The following is a 26408-nucleotide window of genomic DNA, read 5'->3' as shown; positions in this document are numbered from 1 at the left end:
ATCTCGATCCGCAAGCACACAGAAATTCGGCTACCTGAATAAACGAAAAATTATCTATCAAGCATTTGTTTAGCTTGCATGCTCGATAGTCGGATGCTACCAGCATTGACGATGTCGGTATTGTAAGCTCTCGGATTCCTACTCCGAGTATTGCGGTACAGTATGCTACCAGGCGTTGACGACTACTGCCATCTAGTGGCAATATTAAAAGCAGTGGAGTCGTTTGAGGTACTCCTTTCTAAGACGAATATAATGATAAGCTGAGTGATGCTCTGAGGTCAACATAAATAAAAGGTAGCTCTGAATCTGTTTTCAATGTTTCAAACTAGAAACACATTTTTATAATAGTAAAACATCAACTATAACCAAAAATTTACACACAAGTTTGAAAAACAAAGGAATGCTTGCTACATTGACGTCATATTCTGGTCTGACCTTCGGCAGCTTGTGATAATTTTTTACATTCCTGGCGCACTGGCGCGTTTATGCGTTTATGTGCAATTTTACAGATCGTTCGCAGTTACGGGAGCGGAAGGACGTGTGATCGGAAAGCTCTTGATTGTGATCGGCGAGGCCGGGAAGAAGGAAGAGGACTTTTTAAGTCCAATTTGTTTTTGTTTATTCAATTCTTTTGGAGAAGCATCCATTTTTCTTTTTCTTCCATTTCGTTTTGATTAATTGTCGGGTGGAAGCTCGGCCACGTGGTGAGTCACAATCGCCTCAATGAGTGATTGGGATCCATAGAGGCCTCCACGGAGGCCGGTGGATGACGTCACGGAAAATGCCGCCGGGCGCAGTCAGCTGCTGGTAGGCAAAACATTCCGTGGTAGGCGTTGCGCCACTATAGGGTGCGGCGGGAATTCGAGAGGATGGTGGAGGTTAATCACGTTTTATCGTGAAAAATGCCGACTTCTTGTGCTGCTTATGGTTGCACTTCTCGCTCTGGAAAAGATAAGGTGTCTTTTTATCGGTTCCCCAAAGATAATGACCGGTTGAATGCTTGGGTACGTGCTACCAGGAGGAAAAACTTTGTGCCCGGCGCTGGGGCAAGGATATGCTCTAAGCATTTTATCACTGGTGAGTACCTAGTTAAAAAAAAAACTGTGTACATGTTTAATATGAATGTCATTTCTACGTCATACATAATTGTGGAGTCAAAATGCCACAATATTTTTGCATGGCATCTCAGGCTATCAAACATATTGTCTATGGTTTGTGAGTGAAAGTTGATCCACCACCTAGACAAATTTTGATATATTTATTCAATTACAGGGGCACCAGTCAGTGAGAAAGGGAGTCCTGACTGGGTACCAAGTGTCTTCAACTTCCCGTCATCTCAGCATGCCAGCAACGTTGGGATCGGCGGAGTGAAGAGAGCAGAAAGGGCCCAACAAAGATCAGCTCAGAAACAGCATGCGTCTCTCCACCTGTCGGCTTCATCTGGAGATCAAGATGAAATGTGTACAGCCGAAGAACCAGTGTCTCAGGTGAGCTACAAACATTGGCTACTTAGGTACCTACCAGTTCAACCAGTTTTCCTGGCACCAAGAAGTAGGTAACTATCTCTATTTTGTTGATAACAATGCCTACTTTTTGTTATCTTGCAGGTCAGCATTGAAGAGGCCAGAGCTGCAGAGGCACTGCTGGAGATGTCAGCAGCAACTGGCACCCGTGAGGTTGGCTGCAATACTGATGGTACATGGGGAGAAAACCACAAGACAGTCGTCTCAGCTCTACTTGATAGAATTCATAAGCTGGAGGCTGAAGTCACATCGTTGAAGGAGGAGTGTGAGCAGCTGTTGAACAGCAAAAAGCATAACTCATTTGAGACTTTGAAAGAGAATGAAGAGGAATTTAAATTTTATACCGGGTTCCCATCCCTAGCAATGTTCATGTGGTTTGTAAGGGTTCTTTGTCTGGGGTGCGACCTTAGCAAAATATCCAGGTTGTCTGTGCACAACATGGTTCTTATGGTGTTGATGAAGCTCAGGCTTGGGACAACCAATCAGGATCTTGCATGGCGTTTTGGTGTAAGCAGGTCCTTGGTATCAAAGATCGTTCAAGGAACCCTCAGTCCAATGGCTGCAATGTGCAGGAGGCTCATCATCTGGCCATCAAGGGAAAGCATACAGGCCAACCTCCCTCTCTGCTTCCGTTATCCCGAACTTCGAAAGGTCAGAGTGGTAGTTGACTGCTTTGAAATTTTTACAGACAGGCCAAGGCATCTCACATCCAGAAAGAAAATGTTCAGTTCCTACAAACACCATAACACATGCAAGGTTCTAATTGGTGTGTCACCAGCTGGGGCAATTACATTCTTGTCTCCAGTCTGGGGAGGTCGATCATCAGACAAAAAGATCACACTGTCATCTGAGCTCATTGACATCCTTGATCCATTCGATGTGGTGTTGGCGGACCGGGGGTTTACCGTTTCTACAGAAATGGCTCTGTACAATCTCAAAGTTTTGACACCAGCATTTGTTCGTGGTCAAGCCCAGCTTCCTAGGGCAGAAGTAGAGAAGTCTAGGCTTTTGTCTCGAGCTAGAATCCATGTTGAAAGAGTCATTGGTAGAATGAGAACGAAGTTTCGCATTCTGAAGTCTACATTGCCAGTCACCATGTACACGCAGGTAGATGATGTTGTTTGTGTGTGTGCAGGTATCATAAACCTGCATCCAAGTGTGGTTCCGTGAGATGCCCCAAAACTCCATGGAATGCATGATTAGATGGTACTAAGTGCTGGTAACATGCTCCGATCATGTATTGAAAACAAACTCAATTGAGTTTGTTTTCATGACAGTGACATTGTTGATGAATAAAACAGACTTGCAAATGATTTGTGTGAGGTCACAAACAGATGTTATAGTTCGTAATCAGCATCACCTGTAGCACCAGCATCACGCCATAACCCAAACCCTTGTTATAAAGATAAGCTAGCACAAAAGATATATTTGTCAGCCAGACAATGATGATCAATGCAGCCAGCATAGCAAAATCAACACGACCATCTGGTGTCAGTGACAGAACAACCTACATGTGCACTAATGGGCACCCGGCACAGTCGCTAGCTATGACATCACTTCAGGAGTGCTGGCACAATCTCTTTCACATAAAAGGTTTCAAGAACCTTCACCAGGTAGTCACCCATGCTCTCCATGTACTTTATCACCAGAACATGGGGCTTCTGCCCCGGCACATACACACAAAATGCACATGACTTTAGCCCACAGACCATCATCTGTCCCTGCACCTGCATCATGTACGGGTGCTCTGCTTTGAGGTGCCCATTCTCATCTAGAAACCCAGCCTCCTGCGGAGACTTGTCCTTCAGGCTAAAGGGGCACTTCACCTCCAGAACCCATGTCCCACAGCATGCACACTCAATGATACCATCTGGGGAGGCAGCCAGGTAGGGGTGGTCAGGGCTGACGAACAGCCCACACTTACGAATTGTCAGCTCACTATGCATAGAGCTCAGAACCCCTTCTACAGCAACACAAGCATCTGCCTCGTGTGTATGTCCCCAGACTACAGCAGGCACTGTAAGCTTACAGGACGCTGGCTCCACGATCTTACGCACCAATGATGCACTCTGTCGTCCCCCCTCGACATGGCTCACCACCTCACCAAACACTGAAGCAGTCACCCTTCCATGCCTCTGGTTAAGCCACTCCTTCGATCCTCCCTGATCCACAGTAGCTCGCTCGACGTTCCCTATCACATCACTAGGGTACATCTTCTTCAGTTTGTTAACCAGCATCTCACAGTACTTCCTCGATGGCTCAGCATCACTAGGAGCTATCTTCTTCAAGATGGAGAACATCTTGTAGATGGGATATGGCAGCTCAGTCCTGCCATCCACAACATCACCACTGACTGGCAGAGAGCTTTGCAGCGCACACCCAGCAGGCAGATCCTGCAGCTCTGTCTGAAATGCAGCATCAGACATGATGAACTCGACGCTGCTTCGCTTGGCAGGAATGCCCATGTCTGCTGCAATGTCAAGGACCTTGCTGGGCTCCACCTTCTTCGTAGCTGTCTGATGATTCCATTGACAGGCCTTGCTTGTTGGTGCATTCTCTGTCAGTCCGTGGAGTACGGCTGCTTGGATCTTGTAGAGCACACCTGCCACATGGCTGCACACTTCTCCAAGTCCTGCCATGCATTGGCAGTGGGCAGACATAACACTGCCATTGGGGTGGCAGAGCACCCATGCATTATACGACTTTGAAGCCGTCTGACTGGCCTGTACCTCTGCCTTCACGAAAACACCACTGGTATCCACTGAGCAGAGCTTGAGTGGGCCAACATGACTAGACAAAAACACATTCCAAGCATCTAGTGACTTGAAAGCTTTCAAGTTGTCGGACGTGAAAGTGCCAGAAGTGGAGACCAGATACGCAAATATATCTGGAAACAGCACGAGTGGGAGCTTCTCGAAACTGTCCGAGATCCAGTAGGCCTCATCGATCTTGTACGGATCAGGAAATACCTTCTCTCCCAGGCAGAGCTTTGCTTTGTATCGTGAGGAGTCGTACATCACGAACAAAAACACAAACTAGAGAAAAAACTATCGAAAACAGCTCTCACAATCCGATAAACCACGAGACGCCAGTGCAAATGGCCGCGATCGCCCGGTTTGTTTTGCCTACCAGTCAGCGTTGCCAGTTACGAAAAATAGTTTGTGACGTCACCGTGGAGGCCTCTATTGCGGAAGTGTAGGCTGGTGTGTAAATGATGGGGACACCCAGAGCTACAAAGAGGTCCAGAGTAGATAACATGAGAGAGACCTTTTGGGGTGATGAGGACTCGGGGTTATACCTGAGTGTCACCCTGAAGTCAGGGAGTCCGATCAAGGGTAAAGGCTGGCCTTGGGTTCAGACTTGCATTAGGGGCATCTTAGGAGGACAAGACCGAGTATCAAAGGCGACATTTCAGAATGATGGGAGTCTGTTGCTGAAAACAAAAAATGAAAGGCAATCTGACAGACTGCTGAAAGCGACAATGTTCGGAAGTGAGGAGTGCAGTGTTCAGAAAGCAGAGAAACTTAACACAAGCAAAGGCACTATCTATGCCTTTGACCTGACTGAACTTACCGAACAGGAGGTAGTGGGATGGCTCCAGGAGTTTGGAGTGGTTGGAGCGAAACGGGTGACAAGGAGGGTGGGAACTCACAGGGAAAACACCCCTCTGCTCATCTTGACATTTGACAAGCCAACGTGCCCAACACAACTACATTTTGATTATGTGTCCTATGAGGTGCGAAGGTACATTCCTAACCCTCTGCTCTGCAATCAGTGTGGCAAATATGGTCATGTTCAGGCCAAGTGCAAAAGTGTTGCCTTATGTCTGAAGTGTGGGGGTGAGAAACATGAAGGGGACTGCTCCCCCAAATGCATTAACTGTACTTCTGATGACAGACATCCTTGTTACTCCCACGACTGCCCAGTCTGGAGAAAGGAAAAGGAGGTGTGTGAAATCAAAGTAACACAGGATATTTCATACGCTCATGCTCGGAGGGAGTATGAGAAAAAGCACCAAAGACCCACAACACCGGCATATTCCACTATACTTCAGACATCACCGACCACACAGCAACAGAACCACCTGGATACTTCTCTGAGGGAGCGGGTTGTTGTACTGGAAACAAAGGTGGATAAGATGCTGTCCCTTCTCAACAAACTGGTGAGTCAGGCAGGGGTTAACACCTCTGATGAGACACTCCAGATCCCAAACCGAGAACCTGAACTGAGAGACTGTGTCCCAACCCCTGCACAACTACCACGTGAGGTGGGAGACAGCATGGCTGAGGACAATCCTACTCCAGGTAGTGGAAATGGGAGTTGTCAAAATGCCCAGGTCGATGTAGAGACTGACACCTCTGATGACATGGAGGATGGGGAAAGCCAAGAGATTGGCAAAAAGGGAGTACACTGGACCAAAGTGGCCCGTCATAGTAGAGATAGGAATAGAGGTGGAGGAAAAGGCAAACATCCAACATCCCAAATGCATCCATCGTCTCAAGAAGAGACTAGAGGAAAACAGGAACCCCTCACTGAACAGAGGACGAAGAAACGAATGCCCAGTCTCACTAGGATGGGCACCCCACCCACCTAGTAGAAGGCCAGGCAGTAGAAAGGCTGTATATAGTGCAGAGCATCAACAAGTTTTTAGTGTTGAATTGTGTCTTGGTTGACAGTGCACATTGCACTGAATGTTACATACATCACACAGATAGTGTGCACAATGCATATATGTTCCCATTGTGGAAGCTTTGGTTTGAAGTGGTATGTATTTATTTGATGATAAGTTACACCTTTAGTTTTTTCAATGGGTCTTAGCATCCTACAATGGAATGCACGAGGGCTCATTGGCAAATGGGCCGAGGCAAAACCCATGTTCATGCATGGTAACTTCAGCCTCATATGTATTCAAGAGACTCATTTCATGATGAATGACAGGTATACTTTCCGATTACCTGGATTTTCTGCGTATCATGAATACTCACGTCAAGGAGGACGGGGTGGAGGAGTGTCTATATATGTGTCTAACAACTTGTCACACTTCCAGGTACAGGTACACACTACATTACAGGCAGTGGTATGTTCGATAAGGGTCCAAAACAGACGAATTGCGATCTGTTCATTGTATCTTCCACCGAATGAGACCTTCTCTTTTACTGAGATGGACCAGTTGATCAAAGAGCTTCCTAAGCCCTTTGTCATTTGCACGGATGCCAACAGCAAACATATGATGTGGGGTAGCCAAATAAATGACACTCGAGGCAATATCTGGATGGATGTGATTAACTTGAATACCTTGTGCGTGTTGAACGATGGTCAACCAACTAGAATTGACGATTTTACAGGCCACGAGTCATTTATTGACTTAACTGTCACAACAAGCGACATTGCTCCCCTGATGGAATGGAATACTGACAAGGACCTCCATTCAAGTGACCATTTCCCCATACACATTAGAATGGGTTCTGATACAGGAACACCACCACCAAATGTTCCACCTTTATTTTCAGGTTGGAATATTAAGCGAGCTGATTGGACTGAGTTTCAGAGGCACTTTTCTTTTAAGTTTGATAGCAGAAATGGTGTTGAGAATTGTGACAACATGGTGGCAGCGATGCTGGAAACGGCCACCCAATTTATTCCCACCCGAAACTGTAACACTAGATACAAATGTCCATGGTGGAATGACCAATGCCGAAATGCCATTAGGGAGAGAAGGCGTGCTCAGAATCGAATGAGGAGAGACCCACACTCTGAGTTTCTGCGAATTGAATATCGTCGAGCCAAAGCAAAGGCTCATCGCACAATCCGTGAGGCAAAGGTAACTTCATGGAGGGAGCTCATATCGATGTTTAACCACCGAACACCAATGAATAAGCTATGGGAGACGCTTCGGAAATTTAACTACAAAGGTCGCATATCCCGACAATACCCGGTACTGTTTGAAAATGATGCAACAATCGATGATCCTCTTGAGGTGGCTAACACGTTTGGACGTTTCTTTGCTGGTCTGAGTGGACGTTCTATGTACTCTGATGTATTTTTACAACGAGAACGGACACTTGTTGATTCCATGCCGGACTTTGGGAGTGAGAACACAGAAGACTATAATAAAGAGTTTTCGTTCCGTGAACTGACTAATGCAATATCTAGATCAGGTTCTACTTCAGTTGGGCCGGATAAAGTGCACTATGAATTTTTCAAGCACATGGATGAAGGGCAATTGCGAGAACTGTTGGCACTTTTCAACTTTTTGTGGCTAAATAATGTTTTCCCACAAACATGGAAACATTCGTATGTTGTTCCTATATTGAAGCCGGGCAAGGACTGTAACAAAGTCAAATCATATCGACCTATTCAGTTAACTTCTGTTTTGTGCAAACTGATGGAAAGAATGATCGGGAAGAGACTGAGCTGGTATCTAGAGAGGTTTTGCCTGCTATCTAGGTTCCAGTGTGCCTTTCGGGAGAACAGGAGCACAATGGACCACTTGCTACGACTGGAGTCCCAGATTCGAGATGGATTCCTCCATCATAGCACTACAATTGGAATTTTTCTCGATTTAAAATCGGCATACAACATGGTGTCTCCTACTATGCTCATGCATCGTCTTTTTGATATGGGTTTTCGAGGACACTTGATGTACTTTGTCCAATCGTACCTAAGTCGACGAACGTTTCAGGTTCGATGTGGTGTGCTATCGGACACATTCTCTCAAGAATACGGACTTGTGCAGGGTGGGGTGTTATCGCCAATGCTTTTTAACATTGCTATTAACTCGATGTTTAATGATATCCCTCGCGGTGTCTCCTATGCCATCTATGCTGATGATTGCACGATTTGGACACAGGGTAGACGCCTACCTGAACTGTTTCACACATGTCAACAGGCTCTGCACAAAGTTGGTGAATGGGCGCTTAACAATGGATTTTCATTCTCAGCAGAAAAATCCACAGCGGTCATGTTCAGACGTGGATTAAGACATGTTGACCTGGGGTCTTACCCCACCCTTGTGATCAACAATGCAACCATTCCTTTTGCTGAACAGGTTAGATACCTGGGAGTTTTGCTAGACAGCAAACTAAACCTTAGAGCGCATGTAGAGTATACGAAAGCGAGGGCACAGAAACGAATCGCTCTTCTCAAATGTGTATCAGGCAAATCCTTTGGCGCTGATCGAGTGATTCTCCTTCGAATGTATAAAGCTCTAATTCGTCCTATTCTCGATTATGCTGCAGTGCTACTAGATGGGCCGGGCAGTCGCATTATTGATTCACTTGAGTGCGTACAGAACACAGCACTACGTATTGCGACTGGAGCACTGCGAACCAGCCCTGTACGATCAGTGCAGGTTGAAACCAACGTGGTTCCTCTTAGCCTCAGGAGGCAAGACCTATCCCTAAGATATTATCTCAAGGTACAAGGAGACATTCGACATCCATGTCGCAAAGTGGTTGATATGGAGAGCAACCAACACGTGTATGAAGGATTATCGGAACATTATATGAGAAGGATCTCTGGATTTCCTTTTTCACATAGGTTGTCCACCATGTGCAGGGAACTTGGTCTCCGATTACCACGAAACACGGTGAACCCACGTGGACTAATACCCCCCTGGCTCTTACCTGACGTTACCACGATGATGTTACTCAATGGCACGAGACACATGACAGAAACGGACATACATTTAGCGTTCCAAGATGTGCTTGCACAATATCCAGGTTTCCGGAGATTCTACACTGACGGTTCTAAGATTGATGGATCGACTGGTTGCGCTTTTACAGTGAATAATGCTTTCTTTTCCCACAAACTGGAGCCATGGATGTCTGTGTTTACTGCGGAGTTGGTGGCCATACGCGAAGCGCTTCGTTACATTTCGGATCATCGGGTTGACAAAGCAATGATCTGCTCGGACTCGCAATCCGCGATACGTGCTATAGCGTCTCACAATCGAGAACATTGCATTGTCATAGAGATTTCTGAGATTCTTTACCAGCTCTCACGTGATCGACGCCAATGTATCTTTCTGTGGATACCAGGACACAGTGGTGTAGCAGGCAATGTAAGAGCCGATCATTGGGCCAGAATGTCTCACCAGAAACCGAATGTCACACATGTTAATGCAGGGTACAGAGAGTTTCTGCCCATGGTACGCAAGAGTACCAAAGATAAGTTCGCTGAGATATGGCACGATTACCGCCCGACGCTCCTTAAAGAGGTTAAGCCAAATGTCGGCCAATGGATGTCGAGTTCTCGCAGTAATCGTAGAGAAGAAATCATACTGACGAGGATGCGATTAGGCCACACTCTTCTTACTCACAGACACATTCTTGATCGCGAACCTCCACCGATATGTGACCGTTGCCGATGTGCACTTGACGTTCCGCACATCTTGCTGCATTGTCGGAAATTCTGTGCCGAAAGACGGAACCTGGAAATAGAATGTCTCATATCCAATGTCCAGATGAATGTAGGATCTCTACTGGGAAATGAATTTCCCTTGATCACTGATGCTGTGTTTGCATATCTTACTGAATGCGGTGTTGCTCAGAGATTGTGAGACGATGTGATAAGCACTGTGATTTTGTGATGTCCAACACTGCTGTGACTTATTGGTGAACTAATTAGAGTGCGTGTTATCGATGCTCTGTATTGATTGTGTCTGTAGTTTAGTTAGACAATAGTCAGTTTTCACTCCCAAGTAGTTGTTCTAGAATCTACCGTATCCAGACCACCTCTTTGGTCTATGTAGCCTAGCTGAAACCCCAGTAGTGTAACCAGGATGCCACAACTACGGCCGAAAACTAACCGTTTCTGCCTCCGGCAGAGACCTTCATGTCTACATCCTCCCAAAGCAAGTCCACACCACGGCTATACCTATCCTAAATCCGTAACCCTGCTTAGTCACCCTGCTTAGTTCCCTTTACTCATTAAGAAGAAAAGAAGAAGAAAGACTGCCATCAAAAGAAGTTGGACGCAAGAGCCAAGCTGCTACGCGCCCTAACCCAGAACAACAACAACGTGCAATTTTACGCGCACAACAAAAAGGATACTATTACTGATACACTGTGCTAAAAGGTAGGTATGTTTGGGGATTCCATCCAAGCTCTTATACGGCCTTGCATCCAAGGATCATCCTTGGATTAGCATTTTATTATTATTCATTTTCGCATTTACCTATATTTTATATACTGTGGGCGTTTAATCAGTCTATTTTACCTTTGCCTTCTTTTTGCTCACCTTCACTGGACAAGACGGAAACCATTGTTGATTGTGATGCATACTTTGTTTGCATTCAATGTTGATGTGATAGAACGTCATTTGTTATACTTGCGGTAAAATGGCATTGTTAGTAGAAGTCAAGTGAAGTCAAGTGAAGTAGAAGTGAAGTGTGTGTACTGCGTACTGTGTTTCCACTGTTTCACGTACCTACTTATACCAGTATAACGCCTTTGGGGGCGACCAACAGAGCGAGTGAGAGGGTGGGCCTCGCACGTGCGAAATTGCAAAGGGGTACATCCAACTGATTTGTGCATGGCGCCCTACTAAACTTATCGGTCTCTAGCGATGTGTCAAATTTGTCCACAATTGGCCCAGCCGTTCTCGAGATCTGGAAGCGGCACCCTGCACGTGCGCACGTGCTAAATGGGTCCCAGCTGACTTGCATGACACCCTACTAACCGGTCCCTAACCGCGTACCAAACTTGAGTGCAATCGGTCCAGCCGTTCTGGAGATCTGGAATCGACCCCTGCACGTGCGCATCTGCAGCAGCACCCCAACTGTGGCACATGGATATGCATTGCCTAGTGGGTGCCTACCTACATGTCAAGTTTCAGCGCAATCGGCCCAGTAGTTACTAAGATATTGCAATTGTTACAAAACTGACACCTCTTCGTTTTGCATGTGGCACGTGCATAAGGGCCAAGGGGTCACCCACATGCATTGGGAATAGTCCAATACTTGTTAGAAGGAATGAAGCTACCCTACAAAAATTACCGCATGTAAAGCGGTCAAGTGGTTGCTGAGATATAAGCATCGCAAAAGCGTGACCATTGCCGGCCGCTCATCTCAGAAATTTCCGTTACTCTACATAAGACTCTGCTCGCTTCGCTCACTCATTAATCAAATCAAAAGCAAATCAAACTGGTTGCATGAAATTCAAGTTATAAGAGTACCTACAGAGCCAAAAGGGGGAAATACCATTTTTTGCAAATCATTTGCAATAATATGGTGATGGTATCTTGTTGAGGCCTGCATGTACTGCTCCACGTGAAATCTGCGCCACACCACTGACTGTTCATTGACACCTTGGCCCTGTTTCACCGGTGATAGCAGCACGCTGCTTTTACACGTGTCAAATTGGGTTTCCATGGAAACATCAACAGGCCCATTGCTCCAACACTACCACAAGTGTGACGTCAGCTCGCGCAATTTGATAGCAGCGTAGTAGCAGCGTCCCGTGAAACACCGCCCAGGTGCCTAGCCTTGTGCCACATTGGCCTGCACTCACGTGACCTTTCTGACATCAAACTTGCCATGCTTTGCAGTCTGGCTGCCCTCCATAAGGTTGAAGGTTAAACAAAGCCCAGCATGGGATGCCGATTGCCAATTGTAAGAAGCACTGTTATGTTTTCAATGCCACAATGATTCCATGATTGCATGTTGGCTGTTATTTATACCCACCTTGTTTCTCCACAGTCTGCTAGGCCCGGACATGTGTCCTGGCCGGCTCATTTCGCGCAGGCGGCTGCTGGCGGCTGGCCTCCTGCTCGCTGCCCTGGTGTGGATGGTGCTGAGGCTCACCGCACTCGGCCAACCGACTGCAGGGCCAGCCTCTGTCCCAGCAGCCCAGCCTGTCGGTCACAGCGGGTCAGTCCTGCTGGCCGTCAGGACCAGTGGCCAGCTGCACTCGCTGCGCCTGCCAGTGCTGGCCAGGACTTGGCTCAGGGACAGCAGGCCAGACATTCAGGTCAGCGCTGCCTAAACTGCACCAGATGCAACCCTAGGCCCACTCCTGGCTTTCCTAATAATTTTGCCTTTCTTATATCTTTTCTTGTTCTGTATAGATGTGAAGCACTCCATGCCTAAAATAATTCATTTTTGTGTTACAAGCCCATAGAGTGCATGTGGAGTTTAAATTTTAATACATATAGACATTGTGTTGCTCATGGCCTGTATTGCTCTGCATTTCTTATTCAACATTTTTCTTCATGTTTGCATGCACTTGCTCTCTTTAGCCTCTCATTAATTTTTTAATTTCCCATCATGGATTGCATGCTTTTGAAGCATGCATTGAATTTTGATGTCAGGCCATGTTTTTCAGATTCGTCTGTTTTCTGACATGCCTTCTGTAAAGGAGTTTGTGAAGTTACTAGGTAGGTATTGGCATGTTTTCAGTGTGCAGATTTTGTAGTGTTCTGTATCTGAATATTTCCTTGGTAGTCACTTGAGATATGTCATCCGTTTTCCATAGCATGCTAGCAAAGTGGAAAGTCCAAAATTGTGAAATTTTGAAGCATGTTTTCAAATGTAAGGAAACTTTCTCGAACAGTGTGCGATTACTTTCGTTTAGCTACTACTCGACATTGACAGTTATATTGGCAGCGATCTAAAGACAAAAACACATCTTATTCACCGCGCGTTTGCGTACAGTGCTGCCACAGCAGCTGCCGTGCTGTACTCTAACTGCCCCCGTTCCCCTCCGTTGCCGCCGTCGTCAGCCGGTGTTGGTGTGGAGGTGAGCAGCCGCTGCGGTCAGGGACACACCGCCTCCGTACTCTGCTGCCGGCTGGCCCACGAGATCGCCGTCTTCCTCGACACGCGCCACGGGTGAGCCGTGAATACGTGCCACGGGTAACACGCGCCTTCGCAAACACGCGTCACGGGTAACACCGAACACGTTCCATGGGGATGGTGGTAGGTCCGTGGCAGGGAAAGAAGAAGGGGACTGAGGCACACTCACTCTTTGTGTGGTACGGGAATAGTGACATCATTAGATGGCATCGGAGGTTAATTTGTTTATGTCGCGTGAATATCCTGTCCTGGCTATTGTATAAACTTTAAATGTTAGGGATGGTGCTAAATTAGTAATAACAAAACAAAATATGCCAATAAGCCTTTTTTCTTGATGCGACGAGCGACTAGCATGTCCTCTGTTCAGCGTACTTGGAATAGAAAAGTCACGATGTTGAATGGTGTTCCCCCACATTAATTTTTCATTTCAATTTCGCGCTCCATTGCAGGTGGTGGTGTCATTTCGACGACGATAATTACGTGAACACGGTGGCGGTGGAGGCCATGCTGGCCTCTTACGACTCTCGGCGGCCCTGGTATATCGGTCGGGCGAGCAGCGACGCCACCTATGGACGAGGATCGCACACTCAGCTTGTGAGATTCGCCACGGGCGGCGCTGGATTCTGCGTCAGCAGGGCTGCTCTCATGCAGGCGACCAAGGGAATTCTGTGAGTAGACTGTTGGTACACTCTCTTGCTGCTGCTTGTGCATACTTGGTATGTGTGTGTTTGCTTCTTTTGACTCGTCACAACTATTCTTATATAAAAGTTCAAACTCACCACAAAGTTTTATCCGAGCATTTAAAGGGACTATCCCACCTTCTAAAATGTTGTTAAAACCAGTTAAATTGTGCCCAACTTTATAGATTGGATGACCAGGAACACGATTCTGGCATTTATTTTTCATTAAACATCTTAGGCTTCCCATATTCCAAACACAAACTTTCAAATATGTGACGTCACAGCCCAAAATTACCTCCTTCCCCAGGCCACATTACTGTCATAAAGCTGATTCTTTTTACTCTGTAGGCACCACAACAAAGCTCAGACCAAGTTTTAAGCGATTTTTCAACGAACAAACCCATTTAAATCAGAATGACTAAACGAGGTGACGTCATACTAACGGTCGCTCCATGTTGAAGATAGGGCCTTGTACAAGGCCCATTTTCAAATGAAGGGAACGAATTTCTTCAACACCAAGAGGCCGCGGGGGTTGCAACCTAGATAGATAGTGGTTTCTGAACCTCGCCGCAAACTTGGCTATCTCAACTCAAACCTCATGTTAAAGGTGGGATAGTCCCTTTAACACCCACGTTCTGTTATCTTTCCGCAGACACGGCCAGTTTGAGAGCGCGTGCGCGAGACTCCGACTGCCCGATGACGTCACACTGGGCCACATCCTCTGTAAGTCCGTCTCCGGGAAAGGCTGCTCTGAGTCAGGTTTACTTTACAACAGCTCAGTGGACTGGGGTGTAACTTGCCGTGACGACCAACTCGGATGTTTTTGGTTAAATTATCGTATAGCGATTCTAGCCGGGCTCATTGTTAGATATAATGGTTATTTTTTAGACATGTGTTGCTGCCTTGTGAGATGCTTTAAATGGGGGAAAGAACAGTAACTCTGATAGCGCCATTTTCGTTACTCTTGAGTTTCTACCTGACTCGACGGATGGTAAATCCTAGTCGTGTACGGTTCTGTATGACCCCTCTGTCCCGCGCCCAGGGAACCCCTGCCGCATGTGTCTCTATAACCACTCTGTCGTCCCCCAGGGAACTCGAGCCGGGTGTGACTATAACTGGCTCTGTCGTCCCCCAGGGAACTCGAGCCGGGTGCGGCTGACCCACGTGGACGAGTTCCACTCGCACCTGGAGCCGCTGGCCGCCCTCCCGCGCGACTCTCTCGCCTACCAGGTGAGGTTTGCTGGCTAACGGGCGCGCACAAAATAAGCGGGCATATGTGAGGACCGAGGATTTCGGTGGGCACCATAGGAAGGTGGTGAGGGCCTTCGATGAGCTGTTGATTGAGACGCATGTAGTCAACCATGAGTTCCCGTTTCTTTTATTATGAAAAACATCAGACATTTGAGGCTGTTTTGTCTTGTCTGATATAGGTGGTGTAGTCGCGAGTCGGGGTGTGTGTTCAGAAGGTGATCCTGATCCGTCTGTGGCTCGGTGACCCATAACGAACTGTTGTGCCTTAAAAGTTTTATGGTATGCCGTTTATCCTGCCTACTATAGCGTGCATTAATGTCTGAGTGAGTTGGGTGACTTTGCGATGCAATGTCGTGTTCCAGGTCAGTCTGAGCTACTTCCTGCAGCGTCATCCACCCAACACGGTGGATGTGGAGGGACTGGACAGGGAGCAGGATCCCACCCGGTGAGTGGGCGCTCTGGAACAGCGGGAGCTGGCGGTTCGTGTCTTTGGCTACCCCTTTCTGGCGAGAAGGGAGGCGTGGACAATTTGCATGGGAAGCCATTCATTTAAGATATGTATTTGTCGTCTGTACTCAGTACCCTAACTATTTGCATGACATTTAAAAAATAAAAATGTTGTTAAATATCGCAACGCACGGACAATTCAGCTGCCTAGTCGCGACGGGGGTCTGGTGTAACTGAGCTGGGACTGGGAGCGACTTGGCCTGTCGGGCTTCTTCAAACGTAATCTTAGCTCGTCAGACACAGGCCGACCTGAACGTGATCAACTCTCGCACTCTGTTGATATATTTTGACGACTTTTTACCCTAAAATCAGTGCAACGAGTTTTTGAATCCGACAAAAATCGCCGGTTTGAAATAGACGGAAGTAGCCACCATAGGCTAGCCATCAATTAAAAAATCAAGAGCAAAACAAAAGTTATGACTTGAGCGACCTGACTTGATCGATCGCTCAACCCAAATCTCCCTTAGTCAAAGAACTGATGTGTGTCAGTTTACACATACCCAATGCCCCGATGTCGTCAGCGGTCAGGGAAGCATCAGATGGCACGCGTGGAATGCGGATTGTCAGCCGAACTTATCTCGTTTTCGTTTGGGTTTCAGGTTCATCTCGCTGCATTGTCTGCTGCACGGGCTCAGGAAGTGCTCGTGACCGGCATGAATGGGGCTAGGGGCCGACTGGTGTGAGCCTCGTGACGTGATGTCCTGAAACGTGATTCGGGACAGGCTGTGGCGCCACCCGTGACTGACTCCAGATGAATTCCGGTCAGTGATGGCAGTCGGAGCAGTGAATGTCGGCGATCGGTTCAGGGGAGAGAGGAACGTCTGGGATCCGCACGGGCGGACCGTCTGAACTCTTAGGCCGGCACGAGAGGGCCGTCTGAGGCCGGCACAGGAAGGCCAACCGTCATCTGAGTGGATGCTCGAGTTGGCAGATGACTAAAGGTATGGTGTGGTTGGAGAAGCAAATGAACACCGGCTGTGATTGTGTTATGCATAGGACGTTTCCGAAATAATGCTGTTTTGAGTTTTATATGTCGTCAGTTGCCGTCGTCTGTGTAGTGTGAGTGTTCATCGTTTTGACATCTATCGCTGTTATTGTGTAGAAATGGCATCGGCTAGGACCGACTGCAGCTAATCGTGATTCCGCTGGAAGTCGAACTCCGCGAATGAAGTGTTGTTTGTCGCGGATTATTGTTTTACCGTAATATCGGGACGTCAGTGCAGACGTGCAGGCTGTGAGCATTGTACTTACCCAATGCATGCTATGAACATTCTACTGCTTTTTTCAGAGCGTGTTTTGTCTTTTCCTTTCAGCGTTGCGACTGGTGCCTGCACGGAGAGCGTTTATGGAGACAATTTTATCTCTATGTCCTCCTATTTCAATTTTGGATGAGCATAAGTTTTGCACAAATGTCAGGGAAGTCAGATTTGTTTTTCAATAGAAAAACATTATTCGTGAAAAACGTTATTTTAACGAATAGTGTTTTTACGGAGCGAGCGAAGCGAGCGGAGTCTTACGTAGAATAACGGAAATTTCTGAGTATGAGCGGCCGGCCGGCCGGCCGGCCGGCCGTGCGGACGCTTTTGCGAGGCTTATATCTCAGCAACCACTTGACCGATTTACACGCGGTAATTTTTATAGGGTAGCTTCATTCCTTATACCAAGTATTGGACTATTCCCGATGCAAGTGAGTGACCCCTTATGCACGTGCCACGTGCAAAACGAAGAGGTGTCAGTTTTGCAATTGTTGCAATATTTCGGTAACTACTTGGCCGATTGCGCTGAAAGTTGGCATGTAGGTAGGCACCCACTAGGCACTGCATATCCATGTGCCAGAGTTGGGGTGCTGCTGCACGTGCGCACGTGCAGGGGTCGTTTCCAGATCTCGAGAACGGCTGGACCGATTGCACTCAAATTTGGTACACGGTTAGGGACCAGTTAGTAGGGTGCCGTGCACAAGTCAGTTGGGACCCATTTTGCACGTGCGCACGTGCAGGGTGCCGCTTCCAGATCTCGAGAACGGCTGGGCCGATTGTGCTCAAATTTGGCACATCGCTAGAGACCGGTTAGTAGGGTGCCGTGCACAAGTCAGCTGGAGGTACCCTCTCGAAATTTCGCACGTGCAAGGCTCACCCTCTCGCTCGCTCCGTTAGTCGCCCAAAAGGCGTTATACTGGTAATATTGACAACCGGTTACATGCATTTTGCACGGTGACTATAAATACGGTGATCTCATCTGGATTTGGTCACGTGATCATTTTCGAGCGCAGCGCACGTGCAGTTGTGGCGAGGGCACTTCCAGAAATTCTGGATCCATGCGATTTTGGAGCCAATGTAAAGTCTATGGGGAAATGGTTCATTTTTATTTGTTTTTCTTATCACACCTAAACTTTCAAGTTTTTCTCAAAGATACACCCTGATTCATGTGTAGAATTGATTGGTCTTTCATATGGTATCAATTTTAGATTTTTATCGGATAATTTCAAAAACTACTTACCATTTAAACTACAAAAAGAGGTGATTGCGGCTAAGCATTGCGACAGCCATGTCATGTCATTGGGAAATTACGATTTCTTGTGCATCTTCATTTTAACTGTTCTCGAAGCCAGTACCTACTGGATGATTCATGCGTAGAATTTGTTGAACTTTTGTCTTTTGTCACTGTTAATGCCTTTATGAAATAATTCATCAAATCATTTCGCCCCGGCCGACATGAACGCCGCTGTGAGCCGGTTTTGGCGTCGGGGAGAGAGAGAGAGAGAGAGAGAGAGAGAGAGAGAGAGAGAGAGAGAGAGAGAGAGAGAGAGAGAGAGAGAGAGAGAGAGAGAGAGAGAGGGGACGGGGACGGGGACGGGGACGGGGACGGGGACGGGGACGGGGACGGAGACGGAGACGGAGACGGAGACGGAGACGGAGACGGAGACGGAGACGGAGACGGAGACGGAGACGGAGACGGAGACGGAGACGGAGACGGAGAGAGAGAGAGAGAGAGAGAGAGAGAGAGAGAGAGAGAGAGAGAGAGAGAGAGAGAGAGAGAGAGAGAGAGAGAAGACCAGGGGCCATCGGTGAGGCGGCGTACCCGCGCGGGAGCTCCACGCCAGGTACTGGGAGCGGGCTCGCCTTTTCCTCGTAGTGACCCATCAAGGCTGGGCGGCGGCGGTACTAGTTTCGCAAGGGACAGACATGGAGCGACTCGGGACTCGTCTCAGTCCGGCCGCTACCCAGCCGCCCGCCGCGCCTGGCCGGGCAGCTGCTTCGCCGGCCGGGTGGCGCAGGCGGCCCTCCCGGCTCCCGCCCGTCTGGGATGCGCTCCCCAACCGCAGGGCGTCGGCGGCGCCCAAGAGGCATAAGAATAACGGCGGTGCTGCGGGCGGCTTGTGGGGTGACGGTGCCGCGCTCCTTCCCCGGCTCCTCGCCGTCCGTCCCCTCTCCCCGATGCCGTTTTCTTCCAGGGGAGGCGCCCCGGCCGCCGTGCCGGGGCGTAGCGCAGTCTGTGCTTTAAGTACAGCAAGATATTCACCCAGGCTAGATTAAGGTCACAACAACCTAGGATTAAGGGTGGCTACAGACTTTAGACTTAATGCAGACTTAACATGAAGGTATTATATATGCAACTAAATGACACACATGGTATTTGTTCTAACCTTCTCAACAGAAAGTGAACATGTCAGGACAGCACCCCTCGATGACCATTATACTCAAGGGGTGTAGGCACTGATTCCCCAGGGGTGAAGTGATAGGAGCACAAACATGAGTCACTAGTTGGCTCTGTGTCTTTCCTCCTGCAGGAAAAAATATATGTGTGATGCCCAATGTGAGGTAACTGCATATTATAAAGCTGGAAATATTGTACAAAGTTATGACAACACAAGCAAACTATGCATGTTACTGCTCTTGTTCTTGCTATATTGATATGAGACCTCACAAGACACAAAATATGCATGGTAAAAAGGGAGCAACAATACATTTGAAATGTAGCTTGTCATTAAAATGATCATGAATTTCACTACATCAAAAGTGAATGAAATTAAGTGATAATCAAAGACTGGAAAAGAAGATCAGCATAACTACATAATATGTCTTGTTTCCAAATCTAAAGTATGATCCTCAATGTTGCAAAAGTTGGTTGACTTTAACAATAACTTTGAATAAAAAAACAACATATGGTAAACAGTCACACTTCAAGGAAATCGCAAGATCCATCCAACCTTTGACATGCCCTGTTTGGAATGCTGTTAACATGCTATGATCTTCACAGAATAGGTAAAATCAACTCAAAATATTACATTCTTTTATTACAAATCATATCTTTCCATGAACTTCATTATTGTGACTGCAGAGCTCATTCAGTCAATCAGAGACTGTGCAGAGACTTCATCATTCAAACAATCTGAGAATCAATGTGCAGAGACTAACACTTTAAAATCTAGTGACATTTCACAAACATCTTTTATGCTACAAGCTTATGCTTACCAAACACTTTTTCATGACTCAAATATGGTGGTGTTTACTTTAAGTGAAAACATTCATCCAGCACTAAGCAGATTATTTCTAAGCTCCACAAAGTCCCAATTTCTGTTATATTTCGCTTGGAGTCACTTCATAGTTTGAACTCAAAGTGCCTTGTGGATTTACCTCAGTTATGTAGGTAAATCCACAAGGATTGATGGGCTTTACCTCAGTTATGTAGCTGCTCCCTCAATTTAAGTTTCTCGTTAAATTTCACTGAGGCGTTGCAAGATGGGCTGTAGCCAAATTCACTTCCCTGTTCGGCTGATGCTCACAATACCTGGACATTTTTTAATTCCAATTTTTGTAGCTGTTAACAATTGCTGAAGGCCCAAGTACCTAGACAACAATGACTTTACAGAGGAAACCCCTGGCTGTGTTTCACGGGCGCGCTGGCGCTGCCAGCGCAATCTGTGAGCTAGCGTCAACCTCTGGTAGTGTTGGAGGTATAGGCTTGTTGATGTCTCTATGGAAATCAAAAGTGGCTGGCAAGTGTCGCGAAACACCACCCTTATTTTTGCACAATAATGGTATGATAACTGTTGCTGCAAGAAAATATAAGGTGAAGTGAAGACGTGAAGTAAAATCAGGTCAGACATTAATATATACCCAAAAATAGCAGTGTATGGAGTACCTATATTCACATTACCAATAATATGATGCACAACAGGCCATAGAAAAACAGGTGAATATGGAATTGTAACCCAATTTCAATATCAACATGGCACTTGGCATTAACAGTAAAACACAAAGTTTTTGATGTTAAATCAACAGAGAAAACTCCTGAACATAAACAAAATGATCAGAATGTATAATAAGGATAAAAGTATAAATAAAAATCGACGAATCAGCCTATCATCGCACTTACACATTCACCACTCCCCATTCCACGCACAGATTGTTTACCCCTTGGCTTACCCCGTGTTCGCAGTCTCCCGGACGACGAAGATTCTAAACGCCGTCCGACCAATCACGTTCAAGATCAGCGGGGCTTGGCCGCGGTTCTCGAACGTCATTGGCCAGATTACGCAGAATCTTAGTCGTCAGCAAAACGTTGAACACGGGGTTATATTTTTCGCTATGGTAACAAAAGCGCCAGAATTGACTACCAGAATTGGATCCGAAGGTCAAATGGGTCACGTGACTGTGCAGTTCAGATGGACAACACCTGGCATTTTGTATCGTCTGCTTTTCAATTCACGTGCATATAGTTGCATCATATTCACATTCAGATTCGCGTGCACATTCGCGGACCCCTTCGATTTGGCTGAAAATTGCACAGCAGATAGACCATGAGCTCCTAAGTGCAAAAATCATCTTTTTATTTACCGACATTAAGTATTTTCCAAGTTATTCACGTTTGTTTTACTAGTACAATATTCTGGTTAGTAAACTTCCCGGAAAAATCGGACCTCATCAAATTTCAAGAAAATTTCAGAAATGATTAAGACTCAGTAGTGCTTTACAAAAAAACTAATTTGCATCAAACGGGGTCGCATAGTTTTCTCAGGAGAAGTCTCTAAAGTTCAAGGTCGTTCAAGGTCATGCAATTTTTCTCACTTTTTGGAGTCGTTTTACACGTGACAGCTTCGTATTTATGAAGGACATTAGCTATACATACTGCAATAACAATATACTTAAGCACCAGAGGCATTGTTAGACCAAAGGGCGAAAAACAGTCGATAAACCTATTGAGCAAAGCCAAGAGGCAAATACAAGTGATATTCAGATTTCTCGTCCTAAAGTGAACTTGCCGGACCCCTCCGATTTCGTTCAAAGTCACAGGAATGATGCTCCTTGACCTCCTGAACACGAAAATAGTGCTTCTTTTGACCGACATCAAAGACTTTTCCAGATATACGCATGCGTGCACATTCAAATTGCATATGTTGCATATGGCACGTTGGGCGGACCCCTTTGATTTCGCTCAAAATCACAGGAATGATGCTCCTTGACCTCCTGAACACGAAAGTAGTGCTCCTTTTGACCGACATCAAAGACTTTTTCCAGATATACGCATGCGTGCACATTCAAATTGCATATGTTGCATATGGCACGTTGGGCGGACCCCTTCGATTTCGCTCAAAATCACAGGAATGATGCTCCTTGACCTCCTGAACACGAAAACAGTGCTACTTTTAACCGACATCAAAGACTTTTCCAGATATACGCATCCGTGCACATTCAAATTGCATATGTTGCATATGGCACGTTGGGCGGACCCCTTCGATTTCGTTCAAAATCACAGGAATGATGCTCCTTGACCTCCTGAACACGAAAATAGTGCTCCTTTTGACCGACATCAAAGACTTTTCCAGATATACGCATGCGTGCACATTCAAATTGCATATGTTGCATATGGCACGTTGGGCGGACCCCTTCGATTTCGTTCAAAATCACAGGAATGATGCTCCTTGACCTCCTGAACACGAAAATAGTGCTCCTTTTGACCGACATCAAAGACTTTTCCAGATATACGCATCCGTGCACATTCAAATTGCATATGTTGCATATGGCACGTTGGGCGGACCCCTTCGATTTCGCTCAAAATCACAGGAATGATGCTCCTTGACCTCCTGAACACGAAAACAGTGCTACTTTTGACCGACATCAAAGACTTTTCCAGATATACGCATGCGTGCACATTCAAATTGCATATGTTGCATATGGCACGTTGGGCGGACCCCTTCGATTTCGTTCAAAATCACAGGAATGATGCTCCTTGACCTCCTGAACACGAAAATAGTGCTTCTTTTGACCGACATCAAAGACTTTTCCAGATATACGCATGCGTGCACATTCAAATTGCATATGTTGCATATGGCACGTTGGGCGGACCCCTTTGATTTCGCTCAAAATCACAGGAATGATGCTCCTTGACCTCCTGAACACGAAAGTAGTGCTCCTTTTGACCGACATCAAAGACTTTTTCCAGATATACGCATGCGTGCACATTCAAATTGCATATGTTGCATATGGCACGTTGGGCGGACCCCTTCGATTTCGCTCAAAATCACAGGAATGATGCTCCTTGACCTCCTGAACACGAAAACAGTGCTACTTTTAACCGACATCAAAGACTTTTCCAGATATACGCATCCGTGCACATTCAAATTGCATATGTTGCATATGGCACGTTGGGCGGACCCCTTCGATTTCGTTCAAAATCACAGGAATGATGCTCCTTGACCTCCTGAACACGAAAATAGTGCTCCTTTTGACCGACATCAAAGACTTTTCCAGATATACGCATGCGTGCACATTCAAATTGCATATGTTGCATATGGCACGTTGGGCGGACCCCTTCGATTTCGTTCAAAATCACAGGAATGATGCTCCTTGACCTCCTGAACACGAAAATAGTGCTCCTTTTGACCGACATCAAAGACTTTTCCAGATATACGCATCCGTGCACATTCAAATTGCATATGTTGCATATGGCACGTTGGGCGGACCCCTTCGATTTCGCTCAAAATCACAGGAATGATGCTCCTTGACCTCCTGAACACGAAAACAGTGCTACTTTTGACCGACATCAAAGACTTTTCCAGATATACGCATGCGTGCACATTCAAATTGCATATGTTGCATATGGCACGTTGGGCGGACCCCTTCGATTTCGTTCAAAATCACAGGAATGATGCTCCTTGACCTCCTGAACACGAAAATAGTGCTCCTTTTGACCGACATCAAAGACTTTTCCAGATATACGCATGCGTGCACATTCAAATTGCATATGTTGCATATGGCACGTTGGGCGGACCCCTTCGATTTCGCTCAAAATCACAGGAATGATGCTCCTTGACCTCCTGAACACGAAAATAGTGCTCCTTTTGACCGACATCAAAGACTTTTCCAGATATACGCATGCGTGCACATTCAAATTGCATATGTTGCATATGGCACGTTGGGCGGACCCCTTCGATTTCGCTCAAAATCACAGGAATGATGCTCCTTGACCTCCTGAACACGAAAACAGTGCTACTTTTGACCGACATCAAAGACTTTTCCAGATATACGCATCCGTGCACATTCAAATTGCATATGTTGCATATGGCACGTTGGGCGGACCCCTTCGATTTCGAATTGATGTGGCCCTTCGATTAGCCACATCAATTCTGCATCGAATGACACTAGAAACTTGAAGATCATTTCAGTCGTTTTGAGTCTAAAAGCTTCTAAAGAGACCAATGTTTGGCTATACACCCCGTAAGTGGTCTTTAGGCATACGAGTCAATGCAGAGGTCAACTTAACGGTCTCTCCTGCCTAAACTAAGAAAGATACAGAAACCCGGTTGCCATTATTCGATAGTCCTTGAATGTATCTACAACACATAGGAAATTCAAGGTCTTGACGCTTTTGGTCTGGCCGCCAGATGACGCCAAAGTTGACATAAATTTGCGCCACCTGGTGGGCAGTTGTAGAAGATCGACGAAAATGCGGTTCTGATATGTTGTAGCCCCATCCATTCTGCATCGACTGACACTAGAAACTTGAAGATCAGTGTAGTCGTATTGAATGTAGAAGCTTCTAAAGAGACCTATGTTTGTTCAGCCAAAGTTGACATATATTTGCGCCACCTGGTGGGCAGTTGTAGAAGTTCGACGAAAATGCGGTTCTAACATGTTGTAGCCACATCAATTCTGCATCGACTGACACTAGAAACTTGAAGATCGGTTCAGTCGTTTTGAGTCTAGAAGCTTCTTAAGAGACCAATGTTTGTCTATACACCCCTTTAGTGGTCTTTAGGCATACGAGTTAATACAGAGGTCAACTTAACGGTCTCTCCTGCCTAAACTAAGAAAGATACAGAAATTCTGTTACCGCCATTCGATAGTCCTTGAATGTATCTACAACTTAGAGGAAATTCAAGGTCTTGACGTTTTCGGTCTGGCCGCCAGATGGCACCAAGCTTGACATATATTTGCGCCACCTGGCAGGGGCGTAGGCAGGGGGGGGGCCACTGGGCCATGGCCCCCCCCTTGGGCGCCGAAGGCGCCCTTTGCGATTGGAGGGCGCCGAAGGCGCCCTCCAATCGCAAATGCAATTGTGATATAATCGAATCGAAAAACAATCGCGACTGGAGGGCGCCCTCCAATCGCGAATGTGTTTACAGGGAAAATACGGATGGAGGGCGCCCTCGGAGGACGCCCATTCCAAATACGCCCTCCAAATACGGTTGGAGGGCTCCCTCAGGCGCCCTCCAACCACATTTGTAGGCTGTAGCTCTCTAAGCGTAACGGTGGTCGCCTATGTAAGCCGCTGTCCTGTAAATAAGCGCCCTCTCACCCGAAGGCGCCCTCCTGTAGGTCGCCACCCTGCTACACATTGCCGCCCTTCTGCTGATCGGTGTCCTCATAATTATTGGCGCTCTCCTACCTATTGAGCCCTCATGTGAAATTTTGAAGGCCGCCTTTCTCCCTTTTGGCACCCTCTTGTTCAGTGCCGCCCTCCTACCTATTGGTTCCCTAGTCCTTCCTGTTGAATGTTAATCGGGGCCCTTCTCCTATTGGCGCCCTCGTGTAGATCGCCGCCCTCCTAACCACTGGCACCCTCCTGTTGATCACCGCCCTCCTATCCACTGGCACCTTCCTGTTGACCAGCGCCCTCCGCACAGACGCCCTCCTGTTCGTGTCATCCTCTTGAGCAAAGGCGCCCTCCTCACCATTGCCACCCCAATTTTAATCGTCACCCTTCCGCTCATTGGCGACTTCCAGTTGATGACCGCCCTCCCACCTATTGGCGACCTCTTGTTGATCGCCACCCTCCTATTGGTGCTCTCCTGTTCCTCGCCACCCTCTTACCTGGTGGCGCCCTTCTGTTGATTGTTGATCGGCGCCCTCCTGCCTATTGGTGCCCTCCTGTTGATCGCTGCCCTTCTATCCATTGGCGCCCTCCTGCTGCTCGCCAACTTCCTACCTATCGGTGCCCTACTGTCGAAACTCGGGATGTTGATCGGGGCTCTTCTACCTATTAGTGCCCTCCTGTGGATCGCAGCCCTTCTACCTATTGGCAACATCCGTTGATCGCTGCCCTCCTATCATTTATTTACTCCTTTGGCATGTTTTTCAACTTAGTCGTTCTATTGCACATAGTTGATGTCTTGCCTGTGAAAACTGCCACAAATGAACGTGCATTCAGCAC

The 26408-nt window shown here is 46.9% G+C and overlaps 2 protein-coding genes across 4 annotated transcripts; both read left to right on the top strand.

Annotated features, from left to right (window-relative positions):
* Positions 1–507: 507 nt before the first annotated feature.
* Positions 508–17030, top strand: LOC122380210 (beta-1,3-N-acetylglucosaminyltransferase radical fringe-like). 3 transcript variants are annotated; one of them, XM_043363182.1, is made up of 10 exons: positions 508–704; positions 10351–10601; positions 12223–12493; positions 12848–12899; positions 13245–13353; positions 13767–13985; positions 14650–14720; positions 15133–15227; positions 15611–15693; positions 16355–17030. In XM_043363182.1, exons 3-10 carry the CDS (start codon positions 12239–12241, stop codon positions 16401–16403), a joined length of 933 nt encoding a protein of 310 aa, XP_043219117.1. In that variant the 5' UTR covers positions 508–704; positions 10351–10601; positions 12223–12238; the 3' UTR covers positions 16404–17030. The 3 variants fall into 3 exon arrangements, with proteins under 3 accessions (XP_043219117.1, XP_043219118.1, XP_043219119.1); XM_043363183.1 differs by lacking the exons at positions 508–704; positions 10351–10601 and adding an exon at positions 12010–12135; XM_043363184.1 differs by lacking the exons at positions 508–704; positions 10351–10601; positions 12848–12899 and adding an exon at positions 12010–12135.
* On the top strand, positions 733–2833 carry LOC122380209. Its single transcript, XM_043363180.1, has 3 exons — positions 733–1077; positions 1273–1487; positions 1608–2833. The coding sequence occupies exons 1-3, from the start codon at positions 903–905 to the stop codon at positions 2691–2693; spliced, it is 1476 nt and encodes a 491-aa protein (XP_043219115.1). The 5' UTR covers positions 733–902; the 3' UTR covers positions 2694–2833.
* Positions 17031–26408: the final 9378 nt, after the last annotated feature.

This window comes from Amphibalanus amphitrite, unplaced genomic scaffold, assembly GCF_019059575.1.
Source record: "Amphibalanus amphitrite isolate SeventyFive unplaced genomic scaffold, NRLGWU_Aamphi_draft 000093F_arrow, whole genome shotgun sequence".
NCBI classification, from domain to species: Eukaryota; Metazoa; Arthropoda; class Thecostraca; order Balanomorpha; family Balanidae; genus Amphibalanus; species Amphibalanus amphitrite.
This window is presented reverse-complemented; position numbering and strand designations above follow the sequence as displayed.